We start from the raw sequence: 26,860 nt of genomic DNA, 5'->3' as shown, positions 1-26,860 counted from the left end.
GCTGGGGTTCGAATCCAGCCTGCGGCCCTTTGCTGCATGTCATCGCCTCTCTCTCCCCCTTTCCTGTCTATCTTTAAAAACTGTTTTTTTTTTTTTTTTTTTGGGGGTTAAGCTTAGCACCAAGGAGTGAGGAGATGAATGTATGAGAAAACGATGAAATGTGCTGATATGATAATGGCCTCTCATGGACCATTGTGGCAAATACATTTTGCTAATTTGGTCCTGGGACAGAAAGAGAATTATGTCTTCTTTTATCACCACAAACATACTGTCTCTCTCCCTATGTCACACACACACACACACACACACACACACACACGCGGTATAATTGTGTATGAAAACAGCATACACACACGCGTCCAAATGGTCACACACTTCTGCCACAAAAATCTCATTCAACAAATCCTTTAATTGCCTGATCAATGCCCATAGAGCCATGCAAATGAAGCAGATAGTCGATAGGGGCTGGGTCAGGTTGAACGTGTGCACTGATCAAACTGTGCTATAAACCCAGGATTAAACCATACGTCTGTAGGCTCCACCTTGAACCATTATCCTGACCCTCGTGCAAACCTGGCGTGAGATACAAAGCAAAAAAAGCCTCCGGAAGTTTTAGGTCATCCATCACTGAGCTTTAGGAAAGGCACACACTTAGGGAAGCTGCAGACGCACAAACACACACAGGTGAGATAAGAGCGGGTTCTTTCAGCGGTTCTCTACAGGGACATCGCGACAAAACTAAGAACAACTCGAGTTGTAGAGAGGTCCCATGCATCAATATTGTCTTACCTTGTGTTTTGCCAGCCAATGTCTCATCCCAGCGTCTCAGAAGTAGCATGATGGTGCGGCCTGGGACTCCTCTCTCCCTCTCATAGCCTCAGACTGAGGGAGGCTGAACTACAATCAACAGAGAAAAGACAATATGATTACTAATTGTCTCTCCGACTGTGCAATCATAATACAGAATAGTTTTGAATAATTGTAAGACTGAAAAGAGCATCACTTGAATTTCTGACTGTTAAATGCAGAAAAAGGCTCTACACACAATGAAACCAGTAAAACGCTTCTTGAAACCCTTTTTCAACAACACTTTGAAACTATGAATTCAAATTTAGAGGCATTTATTACTGTGAGGAGACAAAAGTAATCACCTGGAATTATACCACCTGTCAACACCATTAGCCAATTAATAGAAAGATGAGTTTAATTAACTCAGAAAAGGAGACTTGAATGGTCATGGGAGTAAACTAGCCCTTTATCATTTTCAGGTGTCACTCCACCAGCAGGTTCATTTGCTCTCACCAGCTGCACTTTATAAAATAAATGTGTTTTAGTCGTCGTGATTAATTGAATTACACCTCTCTACCAGGACACCTCATTAGGTGTGTGGGGTTTGTTGAAGCAAATACAGATGTTCATGAATGAAGAGGTGAGATTAAGAATGAGGTTGACGCTGCCGAGCATTTATCTCTTCTCCACCATCGTAATCCTTTCGGTGTTGATTGCGAACAAGGAGTTGGAACCGGGAACTCACAGCAGTTTTAGGTAAAATCCTCGACGGGTCAAGAGGGTAAAGCAGCAATTTCGAGGTAATTGTACTCCACAGGAGCAGCGTCACTTCTGTTCTGTTCTGCTCCTCCGAAGAGATGTTTGGCGTCGCTTGTTTTTCTGACGTCTGCCAGTCTGTTATTGCAGAGGGAACAGGGAGGACAGAGGGTTAGAAGCAAGTCATTTAGACTAATAAAACCATACTGAGCGTTGGCATGGTGTGCAACCTCTGACCTGCTCCCCTTAGAATTAATAATTTAAGATTAAACAAGAGGAATTTAAAATGCCCAACTCAATGCTTAAAATGGTTATCTGAATACAGTTTTCTGTATTATTGTTTACAATGCAAATCCACTGTGAAGGCCATTTCTGTTCTATAAAAACAATGCATCTCTCTCCTTAATTTGTTTAAATGCATCTCACAACTCTTTAGTAAACTGTGTCTGTGCATGTGTGTGTTGGTGCAGTTTTGCAGGGGATAAAACAGTCTGATTTTAGGAGAATCCAGCCCAGTATGATAAATAATACATTTCCTCCAAATGTACTGTAGTACTAAATTGTCTCTGCCTTCATCCCCAACAACCCCCCCAACTACAGTATGTACTAGATCAGAAGAATAATAAATAGCTTCCATTAATCCAGATTATACATAACTCATATATCATGAACACACAGCCCACACGAGTCCATACGAGTGTCTAATTTGAAAGGGAGAGTGTGGGACATACTTTAGGTAAATTAATGATTAATTGAAATATGTCGATGAATAATAAACCAGTCTCTGCGGGGTAACAGATTGCACTTTTCATATTTAATAGATTGATGGGCCTCACATAAACTCACACAACATGTACACACTCACAGCAACATGTAATCACAGACAAACACACTCGTCACATGTACATGCGCCACTTCGTAGTCGTACAGTAGATTAAAACATCAAAGAAGGCCTACGCTTGCTCACTTGAAACGCCCAGGCTGCTTTAGCTTGTTTCTTAGCTTATACTAATCCCACAAAGGGGCCTAAATGTTGCTTTTCTGTGTACTCCCATCCCTCCTCATGGACAGTGTCTGCGTCACTACAAGTCCTCTTAATCAGCTCCGATTAATTATTGAATAGCCTTTTTATATCAGATCATGACCCATATTCCGCTCGCTTGAAGTGAATATGCTGCCAATAAAATCGAGATGTACTTTTTAAGTCGTCCCACATTGGCTTCCCACTCGCTCTCTAATGGTTGAACGGGATTCAGACACACACACACACTGCAGAAAGTTAGGAGCTTTAGATGGAGCTCCGCGGACTGATTCACTCACTCAGCAAGATGATGGACGAGGTCGCCATGCAGCATAGCACACGTGTGAATCTGAGGTGTTGAGCTTTCACTCGCACCACACTTTGGATTTCGTGAGCTAAAATCATCTTTGCATGTTTTAGGTTTTGACTCCTGATGCACACAGTAACAGGCAGCGTCGCTTTAGAATGCAGAAATCCCTAGACGGCACAGAGTGGAAGTTATTTAAAGATAAAATATCTAATAGCGTTATTGCTGGTTTCATTAAGGCAGATGCAATGCTCAGAGCCAGACACAGGAGTTGTATTGTCGTCTCATTAGGTAGCACATGGGGAGAAAGAGAGACAGAGAGAGAATCAGTAGGAAGAGGGGATAGGATTATGAATCTCCTTAGCCCCTGCTGTCTCCTCTCCTGGCCTGTTTATCAATGACGACTACAAACACAGTGCCTATGAAATCTCTTAAGCTCCGTTTGGAGACTTTTGGCAGACTTCTTTTTCACGTAAGCTTCTGGCATCAAGCAGTTTTCAGACAGTAAAAATTGACAGGAGGCTTGAAATATGTGGTAGTGCCCCCGGTCACCAAATACAACTGATTTATCGTTCAATAAAATTTAGTGGTAATATTTACACAAACATTATTCATTTAGAACGAGGGTACGCTTTAATTCATAGAATTACACTGAGGAACAAACTGTGTAAAACATGAACTACGATGTCACCTTTGGCTGGAACATTAATTTAGCAATACACAAAATATGATAATGCTTTCAAAAGGTGGCTCTGTAAATTCATTTGGAAAAAGCTATACTTGTATTTCAGCATCCCGAATGCAGAACCTGACTAAAAGCTATGTGTCCCGCCAACAAATCACCTCTCTATTTGCATGGAAGTTATACTCAGATGAATCCATCTTCCAAACTGTTCATTTGGACAGCGATTACTCACTCTACCACCAAGCTACGCTCTAAAGGATCGGTTAAAACGTTATGAGCATCCTCTGCAAAACACCAGTCAAATCAGCTGTATCAACTACAGTTTTCCAGCTGTAAGTGGGACATAACGTTCACCTCACTGTCCATTTTACTTCTGCCTCCCTCTACCACATTGTCAAGACAATAATATTACAGCGAGACGTGTGTTTCATAAAAACTGACATGTACTATTTTGGAGATCATTACAGTAAAGAGACAGCGGTGAGCCATGTGTCAGAGGCACCCGAGACGTCCATTTTGCAGCGTGGCAGCTTTGACAGACTAGCTGGGCTTAAGTGCCCATCTGCAGGGGTCACGTGTGTCAAGAGCACCGAGCAGAATGGGTAATGGTTCGGGGTTACGAGAGCAGGGCCCAGGTGGGTTTCACAGGTATGTAGCCGTAACCTTGACCGTGCACCGTGCGTGCGCGCACACACACACACACACACACACACACACACACACACACACACACACACACACACACACACACACGGAATAAATCCAAACTACTGTCAGCCAAATGATAGGAAAGTTAATCGGAGAAAAGGGGTCAATCGCCACTGCACCTATGATGGACTGATGGACAAAGTGTCTGCATGTGTGTGTGTGTGTGTGTGTGTGTGTGTGTGTGTGAGTGAGTGAGTGAGTGAGTGAGTGAGTGAGTGAGTGAGTGAGTGAGTGAGTGAGTGAGTGAGTGAGAGAGAGAGAGAGAGAGAGAGAGAGAGAGTGGGTGTGAATGTGCATTTTGCTGCAGACATAGACACAAGATTTCCTTCCAACACACTCCACTAGAAGAGAGGATATATACTGTTATTCTCCTACTGTGAAGCACTTTGTTTCTTTGAAATAACAGCAGATAAAAATAATTGCATTGAGAAAAGGGCAATGTAGCCTGTCTTTTCATGTAGATTACTTTATTGATCTTCCTATATATTCCTCTCATGCTAGCACACACACACACACACACACACACACACACACACACACTCCTGTGCTTTAAATGGGAGAGTGGAGTAGAACTGAACGGGTGATCTGAGGCAGAAGTGGCTACTCCATCAGGTGGAGAGTGGCTAATAAGTACAAAACCAAGGATGAAGTATGGAGATTAATTTCAAAATATGAAGTAAATGTTTACATGATCAGACATTATCAGATCTGAGAGTACGCATGTGATCCTAGTTCACATGAATAACATGTATCAGAAAGAGAATTAAAGGCTCATGGGGAAAAAACTACAAAAGGATAAATGGTGGTGAAGTTTGAGGGAAATTACTGATGTCGGATAATCTGCCAATATCCATTTAAATTCTACCTAACCCTCACACAGTATACACATACACACACACACACACACACACATATCCAGGACATGTATGCACACCCACACACATGCAAAAATTGTGGGTTAATGACAAAAAATATTAAGATGAATATCTACATCAATTAATCATCATCCAAAACATGCAACAGCAATAGCATGTGTGGATTCAAAGCACCGTACTCACCTATTTAACCCTTAACATTGAGAAATATTAAATTTAAAATCGATTTTGTAGGCTGGAGAAATTGTAAGAATCATGGCTATTACGTCAACTAATAGACAAAGATGTTGCTTGAGTCTTTAATCCGCGTTAGTGAAATCCCATTAAGATTCAATAGTTGAAAAAGAAATATTGAAATCAGCTTCAGTCCATTACAAACAAAAAAAAGGGCAAAAAGAAGAGTCCTGAATTTAGGACAGTTTTTAATAATTGTTAATTTTTTTTTTCATTTGGAATCAAATCCAGGATTTAAAGGGTAATTCCACAGGAAAACAGCTATATCCAGAGTGCCTTTATCATGGTGACGGTTGCTCAAAAGTCCCACTTCCCATTATCTTCATGTAATGAAGAGAAGAGGCATTAAATCTACTTCAGGAAAAAAGTGGAAATATAAAAAAAAAGGAGATGGACAAGGAAATGAGTTGTGTGGTTTGCTTCACTTTGCTATGCATCTGTTCTATTGCTGTGCCTCTCTGTAGCTCCCACACCACACATAGGCACACACACACACCCAAATTATTCATTTACTTTGCAGTCAGCTTAATTCTTTCAAGCCACCCTATCTTCTATTTTTCTAAAATGCAAAAGATTACTCGTAAATAATCTGCATCTTGTATTTCAATAATTGGAAGTAGTTGAGTTGATGAATTGCAAAATTACGTCACCAAAATGCAAAATAAATAGCAACTCCTCTCTGATGCAAGCAAGTCAATGATGTGGGAGTGGTAGGACATGAAATTCTTTAGAAATGAAAATGAAAAATGAAAAAACAAAATGGAACAACAAATACATCAATAAGTGGATCAATTCAGAGGGGGTGAGATGGTGGAAGTGATGGAGAAAAAAAAGATGCAGAAAGAAGTGATTAAAGAGAATAAAGCTTGAAGCAAAGTGAGTGAAAAAAGTGAAAATTGTGGTGGAGGAAAAAAAGGGAAAAATCCTCTGGATGATAAAGCCAGTTTTTTTCTAGTCCATTCTCTTTGAGTGCTTGTGTGTGTCTGTCTGCAAGAATGAGAGTCAGTTCAGAAAGACAGGAGACCGAGGGGGGGGGGTGAGGAAAAGAGGGCAGAGAAAAAGAAGGAGTGTATAAACACAGATGACACCCCGACAGAACGGACAAGTGCTGGCTTAAAAATACGCTTTGAAACAACGGTGCACTGTCGCTGATGAATTAGGCCTTTGCTAAGTTTGACCTTCACCTGATAAGCATGAAGCGAGGAAACTTAAACGCACCTCGGTGTGATAATCACGTACATTTCCTCTACAGAACAAATGTGGAGTTTGGACGCAAACAAAAGGACATGTGAGGAGGACAGTGTGTGATAAAGGGGCATTTCAGACGGTTTAATGGAAGAACAGACTTTTGTGCAACAACACAGAAATGACAAGGCAGTCAAAATGTGGTTCCATGATGACAACTGGAGAAGGTGCTTGCTTGATGAGTCACTGTGGTCTTGGTTGAGGAGAACAAAAAGAAAAACCCAGTCAGAAACCAGATTATAGTATGCAAGGGGAGAGTGACGTGAGGATGACATGGCATGAGGCAAGAATCAGCTGAGAGCCGGATGGGAGGGGAGCCATGGTTATACCAGATTGTAAGCCGGTGAGTGTGTGCATGTATGTGTGTGCGTGCGTGTCAAGGTGTGCTTAATATATGTGCACGCCACACAAAACACCTTGCATACACAGAAAAGGAACAAAGACTTTGAGACAGACACTAAACACTAAATAGACCTACCTATGGTTAGAATTAAGAATCGCCCAAAAAAGATGCATAGGATGGTAGGAGGAAAAAAGAGAAGGGGGAAATAGGAAATAGGAAAAGGTACAAAAGTGAAAAAAGCATAAATAGAAAATACAAGCAAGCCAATTAAAATGTCTCTATCAGAGTTTTTTAAAAGTAAGGAAATTAAAACACTGGTGGAGTCAAAAAAGTAGCCAAAGTTACGGGTGGACAGTGAGTAGAGTGGTGGGGAGGAGGAGGAGGAGGGGAGCGGTGAAGGGAGGAGGGAGCGTGGGCTGCACAGGGATAGAAAGGGCTGGAAGTGACAGCAATGGAGAGGGAAGGGAGAATGAATGAAAGGGAAAAAAAGAAAATAAAGGGGGCAAAAAAAATCCCCCTCCTCTTTCTCTTTCTCTTTTTCTCTGTCTCTCTGCCTCTCTCTCCCTCCTTGTCTGGCTCATAAATAGAAGAAATTGTTGACCAGGTAAATGGCGAAATAGATGAGAAGACAGAGGACCGAGAGAGCAAGCAAATGAAAAGGTAAAGCACCTCCCAGCAGCGCGATGAGGAAAAAAAAGAACAAAAAACGAAAGATAAAAGCAAATACTCCAGTGGCCTCCGTTGTCTCCAGTCTATATGTGGAAGGGGGGATTGGCTATTGCCAGTTGTTCCCCTTCCCCGGCTGCCTTCTGCTTTCTTCTGTCTCTCCTCCCAAAAAAGACTTCCCATCCAGATGACAAAAAGCAGGCACAGATGTCCTTTCCTCTCTCTCTCAACTCTGGTCTGATATCACGTGCCACTCACACAGGTTAGACATTGTTGCAGCAGCAACGCACAGCATCACCAATACTGCCCAGTGGGAGAAAAAAAAGGCATTGGGGCTGCTGCTAGTCAAGCACTGCCTGCCTCATGAGGAAGAATACTGAGCTGGAATTGCTCTGTCTCCCCTCTCCCGCCCATCCCTGCGAAAAGATGGGAGGAAGGGAGGTGGGCCTGCTCGCTGCATTAGTATTCATTGAAAGAGTGTGTGTGTGTGTGTGAGAGAGAGAGAGAGAGAGAGAGAGAGAGAGAGAGAGAGAGAGAGAAATGAGGAGGAAGGGGAGAGAGGTGCCTTCCAACAAATGTCGAGGAACCAAACTGGTGTGTGAAACTGATAAGAGACTGGCTCCCCCTAGAGTCAATCATCAATACACAAGCTCAAATAACTGGAAACACTAAGAATATAGTGTTAGTGATGACCTGTGACTTTCCTTCAGGACAACACATTATGTTTGAACCTCTTAACACAGATTCACAGCTTCAATTTTGCAGTGTGTCACTACAACTGCATGGTATTGCTGTAATCCACTTAGAAAATTATTCTATATTCTATAATAATGTTCATTGGGTCAAATGTAAAGAGCGTCCTTTTTCTCTGAAAGCGCTGTTTACCATCTCTGCATGATGAAGCACTGTTATCTTTTACGCTATACCCTCACCATGCGTAAAAATCAGCTAAAAGCATTAGAGGAGTTTTGGTTCACAGACTGACCCTTACCTCTGCATTTTGCCCTAAGCCAAACTCAGTGTTGCTATGGCGACAGATGACCGCTCCCGAGTGTCCAAATCAAAGCTAGTAGCACACAAGTGGTCAAAAAGCACCTTTCAAAGGAAAGGCTGCAGTGTATCTCCACACTAGTTATGTCTCCATTAAATGCTCCAGTCATCAAAGGTTTGGTCATTATTACTACCGTGTTTCTGCAATCAGGAATGACGTGGACCAAATGACCACATTAACTGAAATATAAAATCCATTACATTCCACCTGGCATGCACACAAAGACAATACACTGCATTGTGAGGTAAACCACACTCTTTTGTTTTATTGTCTTCAGGGAATAAGCTGTTTTCAATTTATTTCCACAGCCAAGAGTACAGTGCATATATCGTTTTGTTCTCACTATGTTAAAGTTGTTATTTATAGCAAAGTGAGAAAGAGACAGAGGGAGACAGAGAGATGCTGACAGATCCTGAAAGAAAATATGATTACAAATCTCCATGGACCCCTCTGTCTCCTCTGCTGACATATTTATCAGACCGTAATTACTCAACTCACAATCAAACTCAAGCCCAATTGTATTTACAATTACAGGTGTTGTGTGTAAGGCTGAGTGAAGAGCATAGGCAAGTTCTGTTCCAATATTTGAATCGTGCATAAGCACATTAAGAAGTTAACTTACAATGAAGTTGAAGGTGGAATCCATGTGGATGGGGCTTCAAATGTGACCGAGGACAAACAGTTATTGCAGCTTTCCTCTCTCTTGGCTGATCTCGCATGGACCCACCAAAACATGCAGCACTATGGTTCTTCCTTGACCCGTTCAAGAGCCTCTCCTTGGCCTTTCCCCCAAGTTTCAGATGACATCTGTGAACCTGAATTTGAAAGTACAAAATGTCACAGTTAACATTATTGCCATACTGTATTTATCCAGGGACGTTGCTGAGCATACATGTTCTTTTCCTAATTATATACTTTTGCACATGTGAGTGCAGTACTCAGTACTGCCACCTGCTTCAGTAGAGAAACTGGGGTTCAGCACTTTAAACACTTTTACAGTAGTTGAAGAGAGATGGAAAACAACAGTTGTTTGCTTCTTAAAGTGTTTTCATTAGATGTGAACCATTCTCTAACCCTGTGCTCCTACAACAAGACTACAACCAGGGACCGCATAACACGGAGCTGTGGTGGAGGAGGTTGATGATGAAGGTAAAACTAATTTTACACACAAAACAGCTGAACGTATTACTGTTTGCATAGTATCCCATTACTGACTCTGTGTACATTTTAAATTAAAGCCACGTTACCTTAAAACTGTTGCAGGAAAGTGTCAGCTGGGAAGAAGCCTCACAGGGGTCGTGAACTTATTATAGTGTGACATATCGCCGTCTTGTGGTCGGTATGCGGTAATTTGATCGACTGTGCGGTGTGGGATTGAGCATGCCTGGCTTCACGCGGCGCACAATCACAACACCGTTCAGCCATGGCAGCGCTATCATCACCGTTACGAGCCTGCCGAGGAATACTCAAAGAATTACGTGCCCTCCAAGGACCAAGTTACAAACAGTCACTGGCCTACAACTATGTTATGGACCAGTTTCGTAAGAATAAGGCGAGTTTCCCACCAACTGCGTTTCAGCAACATTAGCAAACTATCATTACAAACTGCGTGGGAGCTGCATGGCTAGCGTTAGCTAACTGGTTAACTCTTTAATGATAACGTTAGTATTTTGCTAGATGAGTAAAAATAATTTTCCCCCTTCAGCCGTTCACAAACGTGGGAATAGAGTGAATACCCAACATGAAACTGGAGTGTTGTTATTGCTAACTTTGTAAAATTAACAAACAGCAGTTCAATGCAAGGTGACTGAAGCGGAAGGACATGCTAACCTTAGCCAGCAGCTAATGAGCCTTAGCATAGCTCAGTGTTAAAACACAGGCGATATTAGACGCTGTCTAGTAATGAATTAAATACAGTATATACGTGCCTACACACACCAGTGTGCAGCCTGCTACATAGGATTGAGTCTGTCATTATTTGTGTTTAAAATCATAGTTGTTAATTGATGGTTAATGCGAACCCGAACTTTACAAATTAACAGCATTATTCCTTAAATTTGATGTAGGCTTAATATAAATCGTACTCAACCGCGGGGGTGAATAGATACTTGCAGCCGTGTTTAAAATGTTTTTTTTTATCTGTAATAAGCTTGTTAAGATACGCCTATGACCACATTCATCTTCATTGGAACAAGAACACTGCAGAAACATTTTGTTGTTCATTTTTTTAAATCAGCATCAATTTGGCACATAAATCCCTCGATCGTTAGTCGATAAAGAATCGGTTCAGTCAAGGATAGTCCTAAATTAAACTATATATTTATTTTAATTAATATGTTTACCCAAAACACAGTAGAGCTGCTTGTGGATAATGGGTTAGGATTTTGAAGCATATAGGCTTAAAGCTTGTTTTGTTTATGCTTGGGAGAACATGGCTCTCCAGGGTGGTTGAATGCATGTGCAGTCACTGAAGCAAAATAGCCAGGAGCAACTCTTACTTGTCAGTGTGTATTTGTCCCAGCTCTGAAAAGACCCAAAGGCCTTGTAATGTATATGTGAAACTCCATAGGGACAAGACCAAATGCTTACTGTCCATGTAGCTGTTGTGGTTGAAAAAAATACTTTCTGGCAGAAAAGCCTGTGATTTAGTCACAAGATTGTTTATGTCTCCATGTTGTCCACCAGCTAGACGTAAGGCTTTTCTTCATAAATGTTAACTTGATTTCATTTTTCTCTATGGTGACTGATTTAGTGAACAAAACCGCAAATAAAGCAAAATCCAACACTGTTTAGAGGAACTGACCACATGGCAGCCACCATCAGGGTTATCTAATTAAGTCATGATCTGGTTCATCATTTGATCTTCACTAATGTTTTCTTTCTCTTCTCCTCTCACAGGTAACAGGAGAAAGGTACTGCCGTGCCCAGCAGGAGGCACACCATGCCTCAGACACATACCTGTGTTTGCTGGCATCTACCAGGAACCACCTGGTCCTGCACAGTGTTTACCATGTCAAGGGTGAGTGCAGCCAAGAACAAGCGGCTGGCCTAGTGGGGCTCAGGTTGCCCACTCAGCCAGGAGGTAAAGGCTGGGAGAAGTGAGGACATGGGAGCGTGCATCATTGGAAGAATAATTTGACACTCTTCAGAAATGACTGGTCTGTGGCTGATTCATCTGGGCTCATACAATTCACCTCATGTAAAATAAACTCTAAAGGGAAAAATGTTTGACTGGAGTCTGGCAGACTGGAGATTGTGCCATCATGGACTGCTTTGAAGGAACTCAACTTATTCCTGTAGTGTTGTTCTACCAATGTTCAAGGGGAGGAAATATGATAATCTGACCTGAGAGTATTTGAAGTAACTGTGAAAATATATGATACGAATAAAGATCTGTTGTTTAGCTGTAAATATACTGTACCCTACAGCTTATCCACACCTGCTTTTGTTTGTGTTTTGGCTATTTTAAATGTCATCTGGCAATGTTAAAAGGCAAAATCAACCATTCAAGTGGACTGTAAGTAAGTTTTCATTTGGATTCATTTGTCCCATTAAAATATTAGTCACTGTTACATTGTCTGAGATTTTTAAAGAACTTGGTTAGAACACATTAACAAACATCCTGCTTGCGTATCAATTAAACTGGTAGTTAAATCCATCTATTACTACATTTACATGCAGTTAAAGAGCCAGGTAAAAGTAAATATACATCCGGCTTACTAATCAGAATTATTGAGAATATTTAACCTACGTTGTTTGTGGAATGTGAAATTATGAAGTCACATAATTTGGCTTGGTGAATACATATCTTTATAGTCACAGCAATTTGTACAGTTGTTTGTTGTTGTTTGTCTCTTTACACTTGTTCACTGAGCCATTAACAGCCTTTCTCGCATTTGTCTTCAGCTCATGTACATTGGGGTGGACAACAAACAACACTACATTGCCCTGCAATAACCTTTGCTGAGGCTTTGATTCAACTCGGTGTGTATTGTTGAACCTGTAGTTTGTAGTTAAACGAATATCCCATCCAGGGTCTTTCAGTCTTTGTTTCTAATGGTCTTGTGCTTATACAGAAGTTATACTTACGCATAAGATGTTTGAGAACTTTGAGAGTATATAATGACGTGCATCTGCCTTTATAACTGACTGAGCTCATTAAAAGTTATATCCTTTTTCATGTTTTGGTTAGCATCTTTGCCCACCCCATTTAACTCCAGTTACAAAACAAGTAAGTCATTAAGTTGAATAGCAATGACCAGTAGCCTGTTACCAGCTGTGGTCACTGTTTTTTAAGTGAGGCTTCAACGCAACTTGAGGCAGTCCACATCAGTACAAAGAGGCCAGAATGTTGTTGCCTTGTGCATCAGTGGCAGACACTGCAACATTATGTAAAGGGACAAGAGGAAAAGTCTCAAAAAGCATCACAGTACATGTCAAACACAGGGAAACTGCATCAGTCAAGATGAACAGTGGTTAGAAAGGAACCCCTTATCAACAGTGCCCGAGAGACTTAAATAATTGCTTAACAACACTACAAGCTGCATCCTCAAAATTTAAATCATGAGCTCTGCAACTCAACAAAAAATTAATACAATGAAATACGCATTCAAATCAATTCAATTAGACATGCTGCCGTGCCAGCTTGGATGGAACCCTGTCTCTTCTCTGTTGCCTCTTCCCTCCGTCCACAGCTCCCTCATACAGCACCTCAGCTTTTCTGGCCCTATGTTATCCATCCCACGTTTTTCATTAAATCTACCCTTTCTGTTTCCTCTTACTCTAAAGTGGTGACTAACATTGCCTTCAGTGTGAATCTAAATAGACCAACCCTAAAGCAAAGCAACACACAGTGACACAGGGAGTAAGACGTGCACACACGCGCTGCTCCAAACTAACACACACACTCAGCCCTGGAAAGAAAGTACAATGCATACTGACAAACCAACAGCTTGTGTCAAAATTTATATTGCACAAAAAGCAAGATGTAAATGTGCTTCTCCACGCCCCACTGTTTTACGCGTCCTGGAACAGACAGCCATGACAAACAGAATGAGAGAGAAACCCTAACAAAAGCTGAGTGGCACTGAAGGTTACTCTATTTTTGGGGTGTGGGGGTTTGGAGGAGGTGACTCCCTGTAGAGTATGATGCTGCATCTCATACCAGGGAATTGGTTATGCAAGTCAATGTGTTTTTAATGTCAGCTCAACCTGAACTCATCTGAGGGTAATAAGCCATGGAAAAGTAGCTCTATGCTGTCAGCTTGATGCCCCACTTTAAGTGAACTTAAACGTTTAAGAGTGAAAGGTGGTGATATAAGTGAGCGTCAAGCTGGTAAGAGGAAAAGCAAAGAGCGGAGGAGGGCGGAGACACTCCACCCGTAGAGGCTGATTTGTTCATTCCTTGGTTCGGCAAAGGGGCGAGGAGTCAGCATCTCCAACTTCTGTCTCCGAAAGGAAGAAGCATCTGTTTTTGGAGAGGTCTGTGCTCACTGGCACAAAGCGCGCACTCTTCTCTGGAGGAGAATCTGCGCTTTGGAGCACCTGGATACTGCTAGAAGTTACCTCTTGTTTATCAAGGTTTTTTTCCAGGAGTTGGACGACCGCATAAGGGAGCTGTCCACCGAGAGAGAAAGTTGTTTGGGGGAAAAAAAAGCACAAGGACGAAAGGGAGGACAGACAATAAACCAAAGGAGCGGAGAGAGGAGAGGTGACCTGGCCGAAGCGACATGTTTGGCATGATAAAGAATTCGCTCTTCGGAAACACCGAGGAGACGGAATATAAATTGCTCAGCAGTGAGACGAAGGTAAGCAGCGCGCGGACACCTGCCAGACACAACTTCATCACTCTGATATCTTTAAAGCTTCTGCAAATTACATTTCTTTTCGCGCGTGTGCAGCTATTATTAATTAGGCACAGTAATCCTGCTGTACTGTAAAGATGCAAGGTTTCCCCTTCTGTTTGCATACATATTTTATCCAGCACTTAACACTAACTAGGTAATGTTGTGGTCATTTTGTTTAAAATGGTCGTGGATTTTGCAGTGTTATCACAGCCCCTGTAATCTTGACTGACAGCCTGGCAGTTAATTGCTTGTGACCTATGAGCATGCCTGCTGAGCCGCAGTGTGGGGCAAAGGGGCAAACCAGCCAGAGGTCCTCTGCCAGTCAACAAGGCAGACATGAATACAGATGGTGATGCTGAGTCCTGTGTAACCTTAAAACAATAACTAACACACACACACACACACACACACACACACACACACACACACACAAGCCAGAAAGGTTTTAAGGTTTCCTATTCAGTGTTGCACGCAAAGCTGTGGGTCACTATTTTTTCCATCCGGACATTGTAGATGCATGTGTGTCTATGTGTGTGAGAAAGAGAGGTACTGCGCGCGTGCTGTGCATACATCCTGACCCTGCCCTGGAAGAGGATGCAGATCAGACGTGTTTGTGGTTAACCCATGAGCTCATGTATGGATTGGGTGTGTACGCTGCTACACACTGACCATCGCTGATGAGGACAGTGACATAGAAAACTGACGTCACAGCGGAGGAAGGGCATGCCCTTTCCATGTCAGCACCCCACCCTGCCCCTTGTTATGTTTATGTATATATTGTGTTTGCCTGTATGCACACTTTGGAAAGATTCCAGTAAACTCAGTGATGTGTGTTGTTAACTGAAGCAAAGCCTAACAGACATTTCGAGGTTCTTCTCCCGTGCCCTGTTGACCTGCGGCGCACTACTGTAAATGTGCATGTAGCCATGTAATGTCACGGTTGGCATGGGCTTTGAAATAGGCTTTGTGTGTTTATTTTTGAATAGCAGCTAACTTTTGACAGGGAGACAAAGGCAGACAGAATGAGACAAAGAGAACTTCCAGCCCAACTGACCAGACACAACAGGGAATCAAATGACCCAAACTGACACATTTACCCACACACACACACACACACACACACACACACACACAGGAAAGCAGATCTGTTCTGACACTGCACACTGACATCTTTTGTCTGAAGCTGAAATTCAAAAGAAGACTGTTTAAGCCAGCAGTATGTGTACAAATAACTGCGTTTTAATGATTTGTAAATACTCACAATTGAAGTGGAAAATAATTCAGATCAGGATCATAATTAATAATCGACCATTTATATTACTGATCCAAATGCAGCAAGGTCACTACAGTACCCACACTTCCGGTTCATTAAACAGCCATGATAAGTCAGAGCAGCAAGGTTCATCAAATCTCTGGACTTGACTGACTTGTTTAAACAGCAGGTATTGAAATCAGAGCTTGTCACCTGATCCGTGGGGCACCCGCCTGACTGACACCTTACACTCTTAATTAAAACTGACAGAATACAGAGGAGTTGCCTGGCAGGTCACACACACGTACCTATACACACATTCCCAGTAGAACAACAGCAACATCTAAGTGGAGTTCAGTTAGAAGTTTGCTAATGAATGTAGACAATTATTTTAACAGAAGCTGAAATGACAAGGCAATTTAACACTCACAGTGTTGATAATACTTTCCGTGTGCTGTGTTCAGGCACAGAGTAATTATCACTATATAAACTGGCATAAGACAGCAGCTAAACACACACATGCACACAACCACAGACACGACAGACAAATTAATTGCACTACTTAAATACAAGTCAGGCTCTGCTTTCTTGGTATGTCACACGTACACAATGTTAATGGTGGTCCCACTGACAAGCCATACAGAGCATAGCCCTTGTAATTACTATGCAGGAGCCTGTCACAAGTTAGAGCTTCATGATAACATAGTGTTATCTTGTATGTGCTGAGGAATGAATACAGCTGCATTGTCTGATTACAGGACCACTTTACAGGTTTTTCAGGTCGTCTGTAGTGAGTTACCACTGGGGTGGATTTTCAGTAATATTAGATGGATGAAAGTTGTATAGCAAATACAACTTATATACAGTGCAGCGAATATGGCAATTGGAAGACATTTAAATATCCTATGAGAGAGTCACAAATTGATATACAAGATGAAGACGAAAGCATTTGCATGACATTTTTAGATCTGAATTTTCATTCAGGGAAGAGAAAACATACTGAAGAAGCCCACGTAAGAACGAGAATATGCAGTGGAAATGATGCCCTGAGCGTATTTCCATTGTTGTCTGTTTTGCAGCTGGCATCATGTTAAAAAACACATCATCTGCAAAATAATAAACTGCATATTTTACAGCAGCCAGCAGCTTCTTATAGGTCGATGGTAAACATTGTAAGGAGAACGAATGACAATGACATTATGAAACTAAATTCCAGTGCTTTACAACATTATACCAACACACACACACACAGAGCCATGCACTATAAAATAGCACACAGTATAATCACATTAGTGGAATGAGGAGCTGTATTTGAAACCTGCATCGCAACCAGATTCCTTCAAAACCTATTGAAGTTTTGCAGCATAGTTGAGTGACTGTGCTCCACATTAGCCCCACTTAATCAGATTTAATACAAAACTGTTGCATCATATTAACACTGTGTGTCTGGGGATGTGGGCGAGTTTTGTGTGTGTGTGTGTGTGTGTGTGTGTGTGTGTGTGTGTTTGCCTGTGTACTGTTATGTAAGACCGTGCATCTCTTGCCCATTATTCTCTGTAGGCTGACTGAACACTGCAGAGCAGAAGAAGAAATTAAATCAAATCAGTGTAAATATGTGTCATCTGCATCTTATTATTTGGCTGCCCACATTGGTTTCACACACCCACACATGTGTGCAGTCACACGCACATTAACACACACACACTGAACCCTCCGAGTGTAAACACCGCCAGTTTAAGGCTTTCGTCCTTTGGAGCAGATTGTCAACATCAGTGTGTGAGAGGTGAATCATATCTGAGCTTAACATCTCCCCTGCACCCATCCCCAGGAAGAGAACAACGGTGTTTGTGTGTGTGCATAAAAGCAATTTCTGCATATGTGCATTTGTGCATGCCACACTGTGTAGCTGTGGTTGACCTGCTAATGCCTAAGCCACCCTCTGATATCCCTGTCTCCCCTAGGATGGAGTTAGCTTTGAGGTGCGGCGGTACGATGGAGCCAAATATGCTGTTGTTTCCTCTGAGGGACGAACCTTTGACCAAGTGACAGGGGAGCTAGTGAGGAAGCTGCTTATGTACATCGGCGGGAGCAATGAACAAGGTAAGCCAATCAGAAAATAAAACTTCCTGTTGGATCAAGATATGTTCACTGACATTAGAGGACCTAATTAGGCTCATGAACTGCCTCTGTTATCTCTCCTGTTCCTCTCCCAAGCTAATAAGTTTCATAGATTGTTTTTTTTTTTAAATGACATGAATAAGAAAAGTATGAGCCAAGAGTACTGATTTATGTAATGTAATAGAAAGATATTCATAATCGGATGAAGGCCACAGAGAAGAAAGACACTGGCCCAATAATTGAGGTTAAGTCATTAAAATACAGTGTTTTTCACAAAATCTTGGATTCATCTTTTTTACGTGACTAATCATGGCTCTTTATGTAGTGAATGGCCAATCCTGCACTTTATAAAAGGGTTAAAAATATCACAATCTCCTCTCAGTTTTCTAATTTTGTTCATGTTAATTTTCTAACTAATAATTCTTTTTTGTGTGTTTTTGTATTAAGTTCTGTGGTTATTTAGGCTGGGTGTACTTTTTAAAATTCATATTCCTGGTTTTGTTCCTTATTTAACACTCGCCGGTCTTAGGATGCCCTGATGAATTAATGAACATCAGAGATGGCATCAACATATGTGTCTAATTTCTGAGCGCATCCTCATTTCGAATGAACAAACTATTGTTACAGTTTAAGCTGGCTCACTTAAAATGGCTTAGCTTTATTGGAGGATACATTTGAATAATGCTCAGACACTAATGTCCTTCGAGGTCAGACAAATATAACAGTCAGCTGAAAGTGCAGTCTGAAAACTAGGCCTCAGTGCAGAATCGTCATTTCATGTGTTTGCTATTTATAGAGGTGCGATATACATGGCCTGTTTTGCAGTGTCTGGATAAAACTGTTGGCATCTGCATAATGATATTATGTACTCAAAACCACACAGATCCTGACCTTTAGTACTTTGCTTTAGGGAGGATAATGGAGTTTCTCTGCTGTCTCATCTACGTTCCCTCTTATTTAAACTCACTTTCTGTCTCACACTTCATCCTCTAAGGTGAGGCCATGGGTACAGCTGCTCCCATCATCATCACAGTGTACCCACGCAATGACGGTGTTCTGTCTCGCCGCTTGGTGGTTGGCATCCGCATCCCCTCCAACTACCAGCAAAGCCCCCCGACTCCCGCCGACAGTGCCATCAGGATTGAGGAGCGGCCTGGCATGACTGTCTACACTCTGTAGGTGTCATTTAAAGTGTTTCATTTAAAAAATGCTGATGTATATACCAGGAACAAGACTTTTACTTATCTCCCATGTGTAAGAGAGTATTATGGATGTTGATTTGGGGTGCGGTGTGTTAAAATCTTTCCATGAGTTTCCCAATGTAGCCTATTACTAGTCATTATTTGTCCAAATTTTTAAACCAATTATAGCCAATTTGCAGCACAGTTACCCCACCTGACCCAAATGCACTAGTAGCTAATTTATTTTAAAATGGCCTTAGTTAATATGTTCAGTCTCCTGCAGGGCTTTTGTGGTAGAGCAGGCCTCATAAGGCAGGTTTACTTGACCTCACTGGTGCACGTTGTTTGAAATATCAGTGTGCATGTGTGCCTTTTGGGTCCCTGTTCCATTCCAGTGAGATAGCACATCCTGGAAAAAGAATAAAAATTCCACACAATTCACCCAATTAAACTAACACTCCAAATATCCACCTAATAAAAATGCTCCCCACGTCTTTTTTTTGTTCGTTCACAGGCAGTTTGGAGGCTTCGCAGGGGAGAGTGAGTACCGAGCAGAGGCCTTGCGTTTGACACGCACCCTGGGTGAGACGGCCCCCTTTCAGCGCAAGCAGTACTTCTGCTGCAGCTACGACCCACCACTCAAGCCTTACGGACGGCGCAACGAGGTGTGGTTTCTACAAGAAGAGCCGTAATAGCCATTCGATCAGATCTGAGTCAAATCTAATGCTGAATTCTTTATTCAACCTTAATTACCCTTTCACTGCCGACAATCCTTTAGCTCTAACAGTATTTGATTGGTAAGAGCAATATGGTGACTTGATAGACCTTGCAACCCAAATGAACAGATAGAGATTACCCATGTTGCCTTTACCCATCTGATCTTCTTGCTTGTCACACATACAGTAGCTCCACTGAAGTTAGGTGTTCAAGCAATGGGACAGCTTACAATTCAACATCAGAGCAGTAACATATTTTAATTTCATTATCACATTTTCTTTATTTTCTAATTTAAACTGACCCCTTGTAGCTTGGAGTGATTAAAGGCTTGAATCACTCTAAGGCTCTAGACAAATGCAGCATTAAGAAGTTTTAGTTAAATTTGCATCACTGAAAAGAATATGTAGCACTGTGACAGTTCTCTAAGCTGAGTGAAAATAGATCTTAAAGAAACTACCTTTAGATAAACTGCTATTTAAGCAACTCAGTGAATAATCTAATATTAATCTGTATTTAAATACAACTGAGTTGATTTTTTCATTCCTTTTAGAAGTACATGTTTGTCCTACAGGGTCGATAAACTCCCTGTAGAGCTCTCATCTCCCTGAAGAACACACAGTAGGGCTTTGCACATCTTTTATCTAGTTTACAATTTAGTGGCGGCTACAGAGAAATGTATAGAATTAAACAGTAGATACATGGTAGTAAAAAGCACACTTCCTTTTCCTGAGTAAGGAACTGGAAGGAAACAGGAGTTGAGCCATAAAGTAGAACTAGTCTTTATGAATTAATGGGTGGACAGCTGTGAGTGGAAATTAGCTAGCTAGCTTTAGGTGTTGTTATAAACTTTGTGGTTATGTGTTGACCCAGAAAGCGTGCGTGTGTAATAAATATTTTGTGTTGTAGTGCATGACACCTTTATTTATTGAGTGTCTTGAAACAGTGTTATAGGATACATCTGTACAGTGTGATTTTCTGTGATAAGCGTGAATAGTATGTTCAGGTTTGATAGTGTTTCATAACATAATAAATATACTGTTCAGTAGGAGTGTGGATAATTCTAATTGTCTTATTTCTTAATTTTGTGAAACGCTGTCAGAGACAGTACCAGTCCAAACAGTTATGGAAAATGTTGTACTGTACAGTTGTACTATTTACAGTGTACATTTACTGTGACAAGCAAGTAAAAAGAAATGACTTCTTTTGACCGGAGACACACCATGTGTAGTTTCACATAACTTGAAAAGACATCTTAATTAGTCAACGTGAAGCCTTTCATTTGGAGAATGATTACCAATACACTTTAATGGTGCAATAAGCAGCAAATCTAAGTAACTGACCAAAGTAATAAATGACAGATTAAACATTATGGTAAATGGACTACATTTATATAGATTAAATGTTTAAAAAAAAAAACACAAGTTTAATCGATGCAAATTAGAGATCAAAAATCAATGACTTGATGAAGAAAATGCAGCAATAATTCGGTAAATGTCAATTAGATATTTAAGATATTTAACCCAGTTAAGGGGTTTAAAATGAGGATAGATAAAAATGTTACATTTGAAGTCATTTGGTGTTTAAAACTTGAAGATAAATGACAAAAATGTCAAAATGCAAAATTCAACAAATGACTCATTTATTAGATTTTAATTGACAGACAAAATTCAGCAAGAGGAATAAGAACTGCAAAAGAGATATTAATATACAGACATTTGATTAATTCAAGCAAACTAACCCAAACCCCAAAAAATCCTCTATCCTCTACTATCTTCTAACTGTGTGCAAATAGTCCTTCAACAGGTGTTAACTGATGCACAATGAGGGGGATGCAATTACACAGCCTGTTGACACCTCACCTCACTTTAATCAGGAATAAATGGTTTTCATTCAGAAGTTTCAACAGCAGGCAAAACACTGATGGGCCCTTAATGTAACACTGTGGCCCTGTAACCCCACACTAGTGTAATTACACAAAGAGTAGAGTTGTGGTTTCAGCTTGGCTCTACATACATGAATACAATAAGAAGCTAGGAGTAGCGCAAAGGGTCATCCAGGTAACCCCAGCCTGTCAACTATAACCTTGTAAATGTGAGGTTGAAATATTGCACATACACACTTGTTATGTGAGAAATCTATTGGATCCCCTTTTTCAAACAATGCACTGCTCCTTTTGATAAGAAAAACCTCCATTACATATATTAAATTATGATGAGTTTTGGGTCATACAATGAGCAGAATTACTTAGATTTTAATATAACGTAACTGATGTAGTGCAGGATCACATTGGTCATATATGAAGGAAACTTTAATTTGCTGTATTACTATTCATATTGTGAGAATCAGTCAGATATTATATTACTGAACACTATTCAACCCAGTTCTGGTTTTGTATATGGACAACAACTACTCAACGCAAAACTGTATAGGAAACACATGGTACCTTTAGTGATACTGCAAAAATACTTTACCTTTTATAATAGGAGTTGCTATTGTTTATAACTATAGGAACTGCAATCAAGAAATTGCTACAAAATGATTTGGTAATAAATCTGTCTTAAAAAATACATTCCCCATTACTGCCTCCTCCTTTCAGCTCTTAACAATGATAGTTTAGGCATCCCTACCGACGTGTTAGAGAATCAGAGTAAAATAAATCCCATCACTCAATGTTAATAATGATGAGTCTCAGAAAAGCTAAAGTTACAAGTTGTCAATCATTTTAAATGAACTTATGTAAGGGAAAAACAGTATTTAACAGATGTGACTGCTTTATAAGCTATTCCAGTATCCAAAATGTTATTAATTCATTGGTGAATTATCACTGACATCTTTGAGCCCTCTATTACTTGCATTTTCTTTGCTGTATTCTACAATTGAGTAGGTATCCATCAACGCTGCTCCTGGCTTTAGAATATATTTAAGATACAGAGGAAGAGAGAGGAGTGTAATTGAAGTGACGGTGCGTGAGCTTCAGTTGCTTTTCTTGTCAGGAGAATTTGGATAAGGTGCATATGGTGGAGGTCGCTCCTGCATGGGAATAAAGAAAAGAAAAAGAAAAAATAAATAACATTGTACAAGCGCCATTAAAGGAGAACTCACATGTCACGTTCACACAACTTTAAGTGAGGAGAAGACAAGCAAAGCAGCTTACATTAGGCATGTAGACATTGTGTGGATTGCTGGGATTGTAATACGCATTGCCTGCTGCTTCAGCCGCCTTGGAGTTACCTGTGCATAAAATGAGACATGACAAAGACAGGGAGATAAAGACAGACAGTGATGACTGCTGAACATATTTAGGAACAGATGCTACAGCTCCTAACATTGTAAGGAGAACTGATGCGAGGAGCACAGTATTAGTCATAGGAAGCACAACAACTGACAGCTCCAGGAATCCTCGAGACAAAATTTACTGGCACACCCTGAGGATGCACAGAGGCAAACGTCCTACTCAAGCTCGTCCTAAAATGGAGATATGGCAAACTGACATTTTAGCACAGTGTACCAAGCTCACCCCATGTACAGGGTGAGGCTGTTTTCACCAAAATCCACAAGGTGCTAGAAAAGAGAATGGGGAGGGGAGTTTGTTTATCCTTTGTAATTTTGATGTGTAGCGGATGAGACATCAGCACCCCTTTCTTGGTGGCATGATTCGAAGTGATTCACTTTGAGGCAGACAGATCAGATCTGACGGGTGCAGTGACACAGACATACATAGAGGAAAAATAAAGAGAGAGAGAGAGAGAGAAACAGACCTGGAGGTGGTGGTGGTGTTGCTGTCCAGTTCTGGGGGGGTGCAGCCCAATTTTGGGGTGGCCCAGGGTAGGGAGGAGGTGGGGCCATGTAGTCAAAACCAGATGGGTACATTCCTGGAACACAGGAAGACAGACAGAAAGAAAAGAAAAGAGAGATGAAGTTTCAAGGTCAAATGAGGTTACAGTCTGTGTGGGCAATTAGTTACACAGCAAAAACAAAAAAAATATATAAATGCGGACAGGGAGAGAGCAAAACCACAGCATCACTTGTGCCTCAAGGGTTATAACTTATGTGCAAAGAGGACATTTGACGAGAATCGTGTATACAAAAAAAACATACTAATGCAGGGAAACATAACCTAAAGGCTAAAAACTATGAGAGTCTGAACACATCTTAGAGTATATACTGGCTTTTTCTACATTACATTTATTGACTGAAAGAATGAAAAAAAGAAAGTGAAAGAACTCTACAGAAAAAAAGCTAGTAAGTAAATTATTTTAGTAAATTACATTTACTGTATGACCAGCCTAAAAGCACTACACTTAATTTGTCATGGGTACCTTCAGTAGAATCTGACATATAAATGTCATGTAACAAATGACTGAATTCTGTACCTGCAGTGGCTGTTGGACAGGGGTAGCCCATGTTGCCAGCAGCAGGGGGAGGGCCCTGGTAGAATCCATTCTGCTGAGGAGGGGATGGGTAAGGATAGGCGGGAGGAGCATGTGGAGGTGGGCCATAGCCATTCATCATTCCAGGTGAAGGATAGCCATAAGAGGCAGCACCGTTTTGTGCAGGAGCAGCACGAGAAGCTGAAACACAGCAAGAGAAAAGGGTCTCTCACAACAAATAAACTAGACTGATTGTTTTTCGCCAACTGCCCATCTTATCTATAGTAATGGGACCACGCTTTCAATGGCGCTTCAAACCTTCAGTACATTTAGTGCTTATACTTCTTTACTGTTAAGATTTTAACCTTGAATGTATTTTTACAATGTGGTATTATTACTTAAGGATTTAAATAACTGTTTCACCCCCATATTAAGGAGTATTCAATGAATATTTAACATTGTGAAACGTGGGACACACTGATTAAAGACTAAACTAGCATACAAACCATTTGTGGCCAGTTTGAAGAGATCCTGTCCCAGCTCTATGGCTCCTCCACTGGGGAATGACATCTTGAAATGGGCCGGGCCCTCCCAGCCACCTGATGAAAGAGTCGACTGCATTTAGAACAAATACAGAAAGCTACACCTGTGCTTTATTGTGAATGTCAGAGGTGACCGGCAAGTGCAGTCCTTTTTTTTCACTATGGGTTCTGTGTGACCATGTGCCTTTACTGTTATCATTATTATTATTATTATTATTGTCACGACTCAGATTTTTCTACTTGTGTTTGTTTCCTTCTTTTTTCTTTTTTTTTTGCTTTCCTGCTGTAAAGCACTTTGGATCAACTGTGTTGTGTGTAAAGTGCTATATAAATAAAGTTGAGTTGAATTTTATTTTGACTAAGATAATGCACCTAATATCTATTGTATTTTACAATACAAATATGATCATTTATGAAACAAATTAGTATTATAGACACAAAATCAAAGCAAATTCGAGTTAAGAGTAAAATCAAAAGGCCACCTACCACCAGCCTCAGCTGACACTGTCCCTTTGATGTAGTTGGCTCCAAAGACTGGTTGCTCAATGCTGCAACCCTTCATTAGATAATAGGGGAACATGGCTGAACCCAGGCAATCCTTGGTATTACTGGACACAAACACCAACTAAGCCATTAAATGAGGGAAGAGACAAGAGAGTGTGAGGGGAGAGTTACAAATGGATGTATGAGAATATGAACACTGAACATGATCACAATGTAGATGTACCCTGTATGGTGTGAGGTAAACGGTGCCCTTCTTGGTTCCCCTCAGCAGGTCTGTCTTGCAGGCGACATCGCTGAATGACAGCTCCACATTCTTACATTCCTTAACAATACTAGGAAAAAAAGAAGCAGGTGAAAATAAAAGTAACCTGTTACAGCCACTCTAAAAGATCAGCTGATACAGTTGTGGTACAGAATATTAATATGTATGGAAGAATTGTTTGAAACTACTGTAATTCACAACGTGTAGCTAACCCACTTTACACATGATTAAATATGATGACATTTTTGTTTTAACAAGATGTCAACATCCAAAGGAAAAGCTACCGTTACTTCCTGTTTTGATAACATTACAAGTTAGCCATCTTGCTTAAACCAACTGTCAAGATACGCGGAGGCTATAAAGTCGGTCATTAATAATATTATATTACCCCGGTTTAAAATAGTAAACACATTATTTGAATTGCCCCAAGATGACGGCCTACAAAGCTAACGCAAACATCAACAATGGAACAGATGTGTTAGCTAGCTATGCTAATATTAACCAGGCCAGCTAGCTAACAGTTAGCAGGAGGCTAGCGGTTGGATAGCACTATGTTGACTACGCACTGGAAAGTAAAAGGTAAACAAGCCACTAAGAAAGGCGACAGCTAGCTAGTTAATAAAATGAACTACATAGACGGATTATATATATGTACACATACCTTTCCCCGTTGTTTATCAAAAGGCCGCCGTTTTGCGAATGATTCCGATTCAAAGCCATGTTCGGGTGATGTCTTCTGCTCTCGGTGCCTGTGCTAAACGACTGGGATACCACAGAAACGTCACAGGCGTTACGTCACTCACACCGTCTGACAACTCGTGATTTACCGTGGGACAGTCAACATCATTAGCATACAAACTAAGCTGCTGTGTCCTGCTGATACCTGCCCATTTAGACCATTGTCTGAAATCTGATCGAGTGTACAAAGGTACAAAGTACAGGTTTGGTCCAATAGGTCCAATAAAAGTTTTGACCTCAACACGTGAGTTCAATGTGCTCTATGTCCTCTGGCATCACAGTTGTGCAGGAATTCATTATGCCCTTCTTGAACATGTGGCTAGGTAAAGACAGCTAATCCTCATTTGATTGAAACCATCTCATTCCCAATTAAAATTTATAAAGTAGATGAAAGCCTGTCCACGCGGAATTTAACCTGTCCCTGCACTCAGCTGATAAGCAGCTCATTAGGCCTATATTAGTTCCAAAACCAGTTAGGCTACTTGAAGAATTAATGGACTTTTAATAGTAATCACAGATCAGGACAGCATAAATGGACAATCATTTGAAACCCTGACCGGATGCAGCAGTTACTAAAGGTTAAAAACTGCTTATGTAATAATCAGATGGGGACAAGCATTGCCATAAGGAGAGGGGTGAGGTTGGCAAGG

The 26,860-nt window shown here is 40.9% G+C and overlaps 4 protein-coding genes across 8 annotated transcripts in view; 2 read left to right on the top strand and 2 right to left on the bottom strand.

The window, feature by feature from the left end:
* LOC122868594 (glutamate receptor ionotropic, NMDA 2B-like) overlaps positions 1–10,037 on the bottom strand; it is a 132,766-nt gene extending 122,729 nt beyond the window's left edge. Inside the window, exons 1-4 of one of the 5 annotated variants that reach the window (XM_044180689.1) lie at positions 9,928–10,037; positions 9,303–9,495; positions 1,535–1,683; positions 790–897 (exon numbers count right to left, since the gene is read on the bottom strand). In XM_044180689.1, the coding sequence (XP_044036624.1) occupies positions 790–816 (27 nt within the window). In that variant the 5' untranslated portion in view covers positions 817–897; positions 1,535–1,683; positions 9,303–9,495; positions 9,928–10,037. Of the gene's footprint in view, positions 1–789; positions 898–1,534; positions 1,684–5,324; positions 7,076–7,098; positions 8,042–9,302; positions 9,496–9,927 lie in introns of those variants that run through there. The other 4 variants (XM_044180690.1, XM_044180691.1, XM_044180693.1 and 1 more) reach the window with 4 other exon arrangements.
* Positions 10,038–10,047: 10 nt separating this feature from the next.
* On the top strand, positions 10,048–12,252 carry fmc1 (formation of mitochondrial complex V assembly factor 1 homolog). The gene is made up of 2 exons (XM_044180770.1): positions 10,048–10,232; positions 11,579–12,252. Exons 1-2 carry the CDS (start codon positions 10,104–10,106, stop codon positions 11,780–11,782), a joined length of 333 nt encoding a protein of 110 aa, XP_044036705.1. The 5' UTR covers positions 10,048–10,103; the 3' UTR covers positions 11,783–12,252.
* Positions 12,253–13,792: 1,540 nt separating this feature from the next.
* LOC122868623 (heme-binding protein 1-like) lies at positions 13,793–20,842 on the top strand. The gene is made up of 4 exons (XM_044180760.1): positions 13,793–14,487; positions 17,740–17,878; positions 18,891–19,071; positions 19,592–20,842. The coding sequence occupies exons 1-4, from the start codon at positions 14,410–14,412 to the stop codon at positions 19,767–19,769; spliced, it is 576 nt and encodes a 191-aa protein (XP_044036695.1). The 5' UTR covers positions 13,793–14,409; the 3' UTR covers positions 19,770–20,842.
* A 574-nt stretch (positions 20,843–21,416) lies between these two features.
* On the bottom strand, positions 21,417–26,392 carry wbp2nl (WBP2 N-terminal like). Its single transcript, XM_044180755.1, has 8 exons — positions 26,134–26,392; positions 25,434–25,542; positions 25,193–25,331; positions 24,671–24,763; positions 24,168–24,365; positions 23,553–23,666; positions 22,949–23,025; positions 21,417–22,824 (listed from the first exon to the last, which is right to left on the bottom strand). Exons 1-8 carry the CDS (start codon positions 26,190–26,192, stop codon positions 22,768–22,770), a joined length of 846 nt encoding a protein of 281 aa, XP_044036690.1. The 5' UTR covers positions 26,193–26,392; the 3' UTR covers positions 21,417–22,767.
* Between the last annotated feature and the right edge of the window lie 468 nt (positions 26,393–26,860).

This window comes from Siniperca chuatsi, linkage group LG21 (genome assembly GCF_020085105.1).
Source record: "Siniperca chuatsi isolate FFG_IHB_CAS linkage group LG21, ASM2008510v1, whole genome shotgun sequence".
Taxonomy (NCBI): domain Eukaryota; kingdom Metazoa; phylum Chordata; class Actinopteri; order Centrarchiformes; family Sinipercidae; genus Siniperca; species Siniperca chuatsi.
Note: the sequence above shows the minus strand (reverse complement) of the source record. Positions and strands in the feature narration are given on the sequence as shown.

Excerpts from the sequence above, each read along its gene's own strand:
- fmc1 (XM_044180770.1), top strand. The coding sequence starts at position 10,104 with ATGGCAGCGCTATCATCACCGTTACGAGCCTGCCGAGGAATACTCAAA. Across the intron at positions 10,233-11,578 it reads ACCAGTTTCGTAAGAATAAG|GTAACAGGAGAAAGGTACTG; the intron begins GCGAGTTTCCCA and ends CTCCTCTCACAG.
- LOC122868623 (XM_044180760.1), top strand. The coding sequence starts at position 14,410 with ATGTTTGGCATGATAAAGAATTCGCTCTTCGGAAACACCGAGGAGACG. Across the intron at positions 14,488-17,739 it reads TGCTCAGCAGTGAGACGAAG|GATGGAGTTAGCTTTGAGGT; the intron begins GTAAGCAGCGCG and ends TGTCTCCCCTAG. Across the intron at positions 19,072-19,591 it reads GGCATGACTGTCTACACTCT|GCAGTTTGGAGGCTTCGCAG; the intron begins GTAGGTGTCATT and ends GTTCGTTCACAG.
- wbp2nl (XM_044180755.1), bottom strand. The coding sequence starts at position 26,192 with ATGGCTTTGAATCGGAATCATTCGCAAAACGGCGGCCTTTTGATAAAC. Across the intron at positions 24,366-24,670 it reads CTTCAAACTGGCCACAAATG|CTTCTCGTGCTGCTCCTGCA; the intron begins GTTTGTATGCTA and ends GCTGTGTTTCAG. Across the intron at positions 23,667-24,167 it reads CTGTCCAACAGCCACTGCAG|GAATGTACCCATCTGGTTTT; the intron begins GTACAGAATTCA and ends CCTGTGTTCCAG.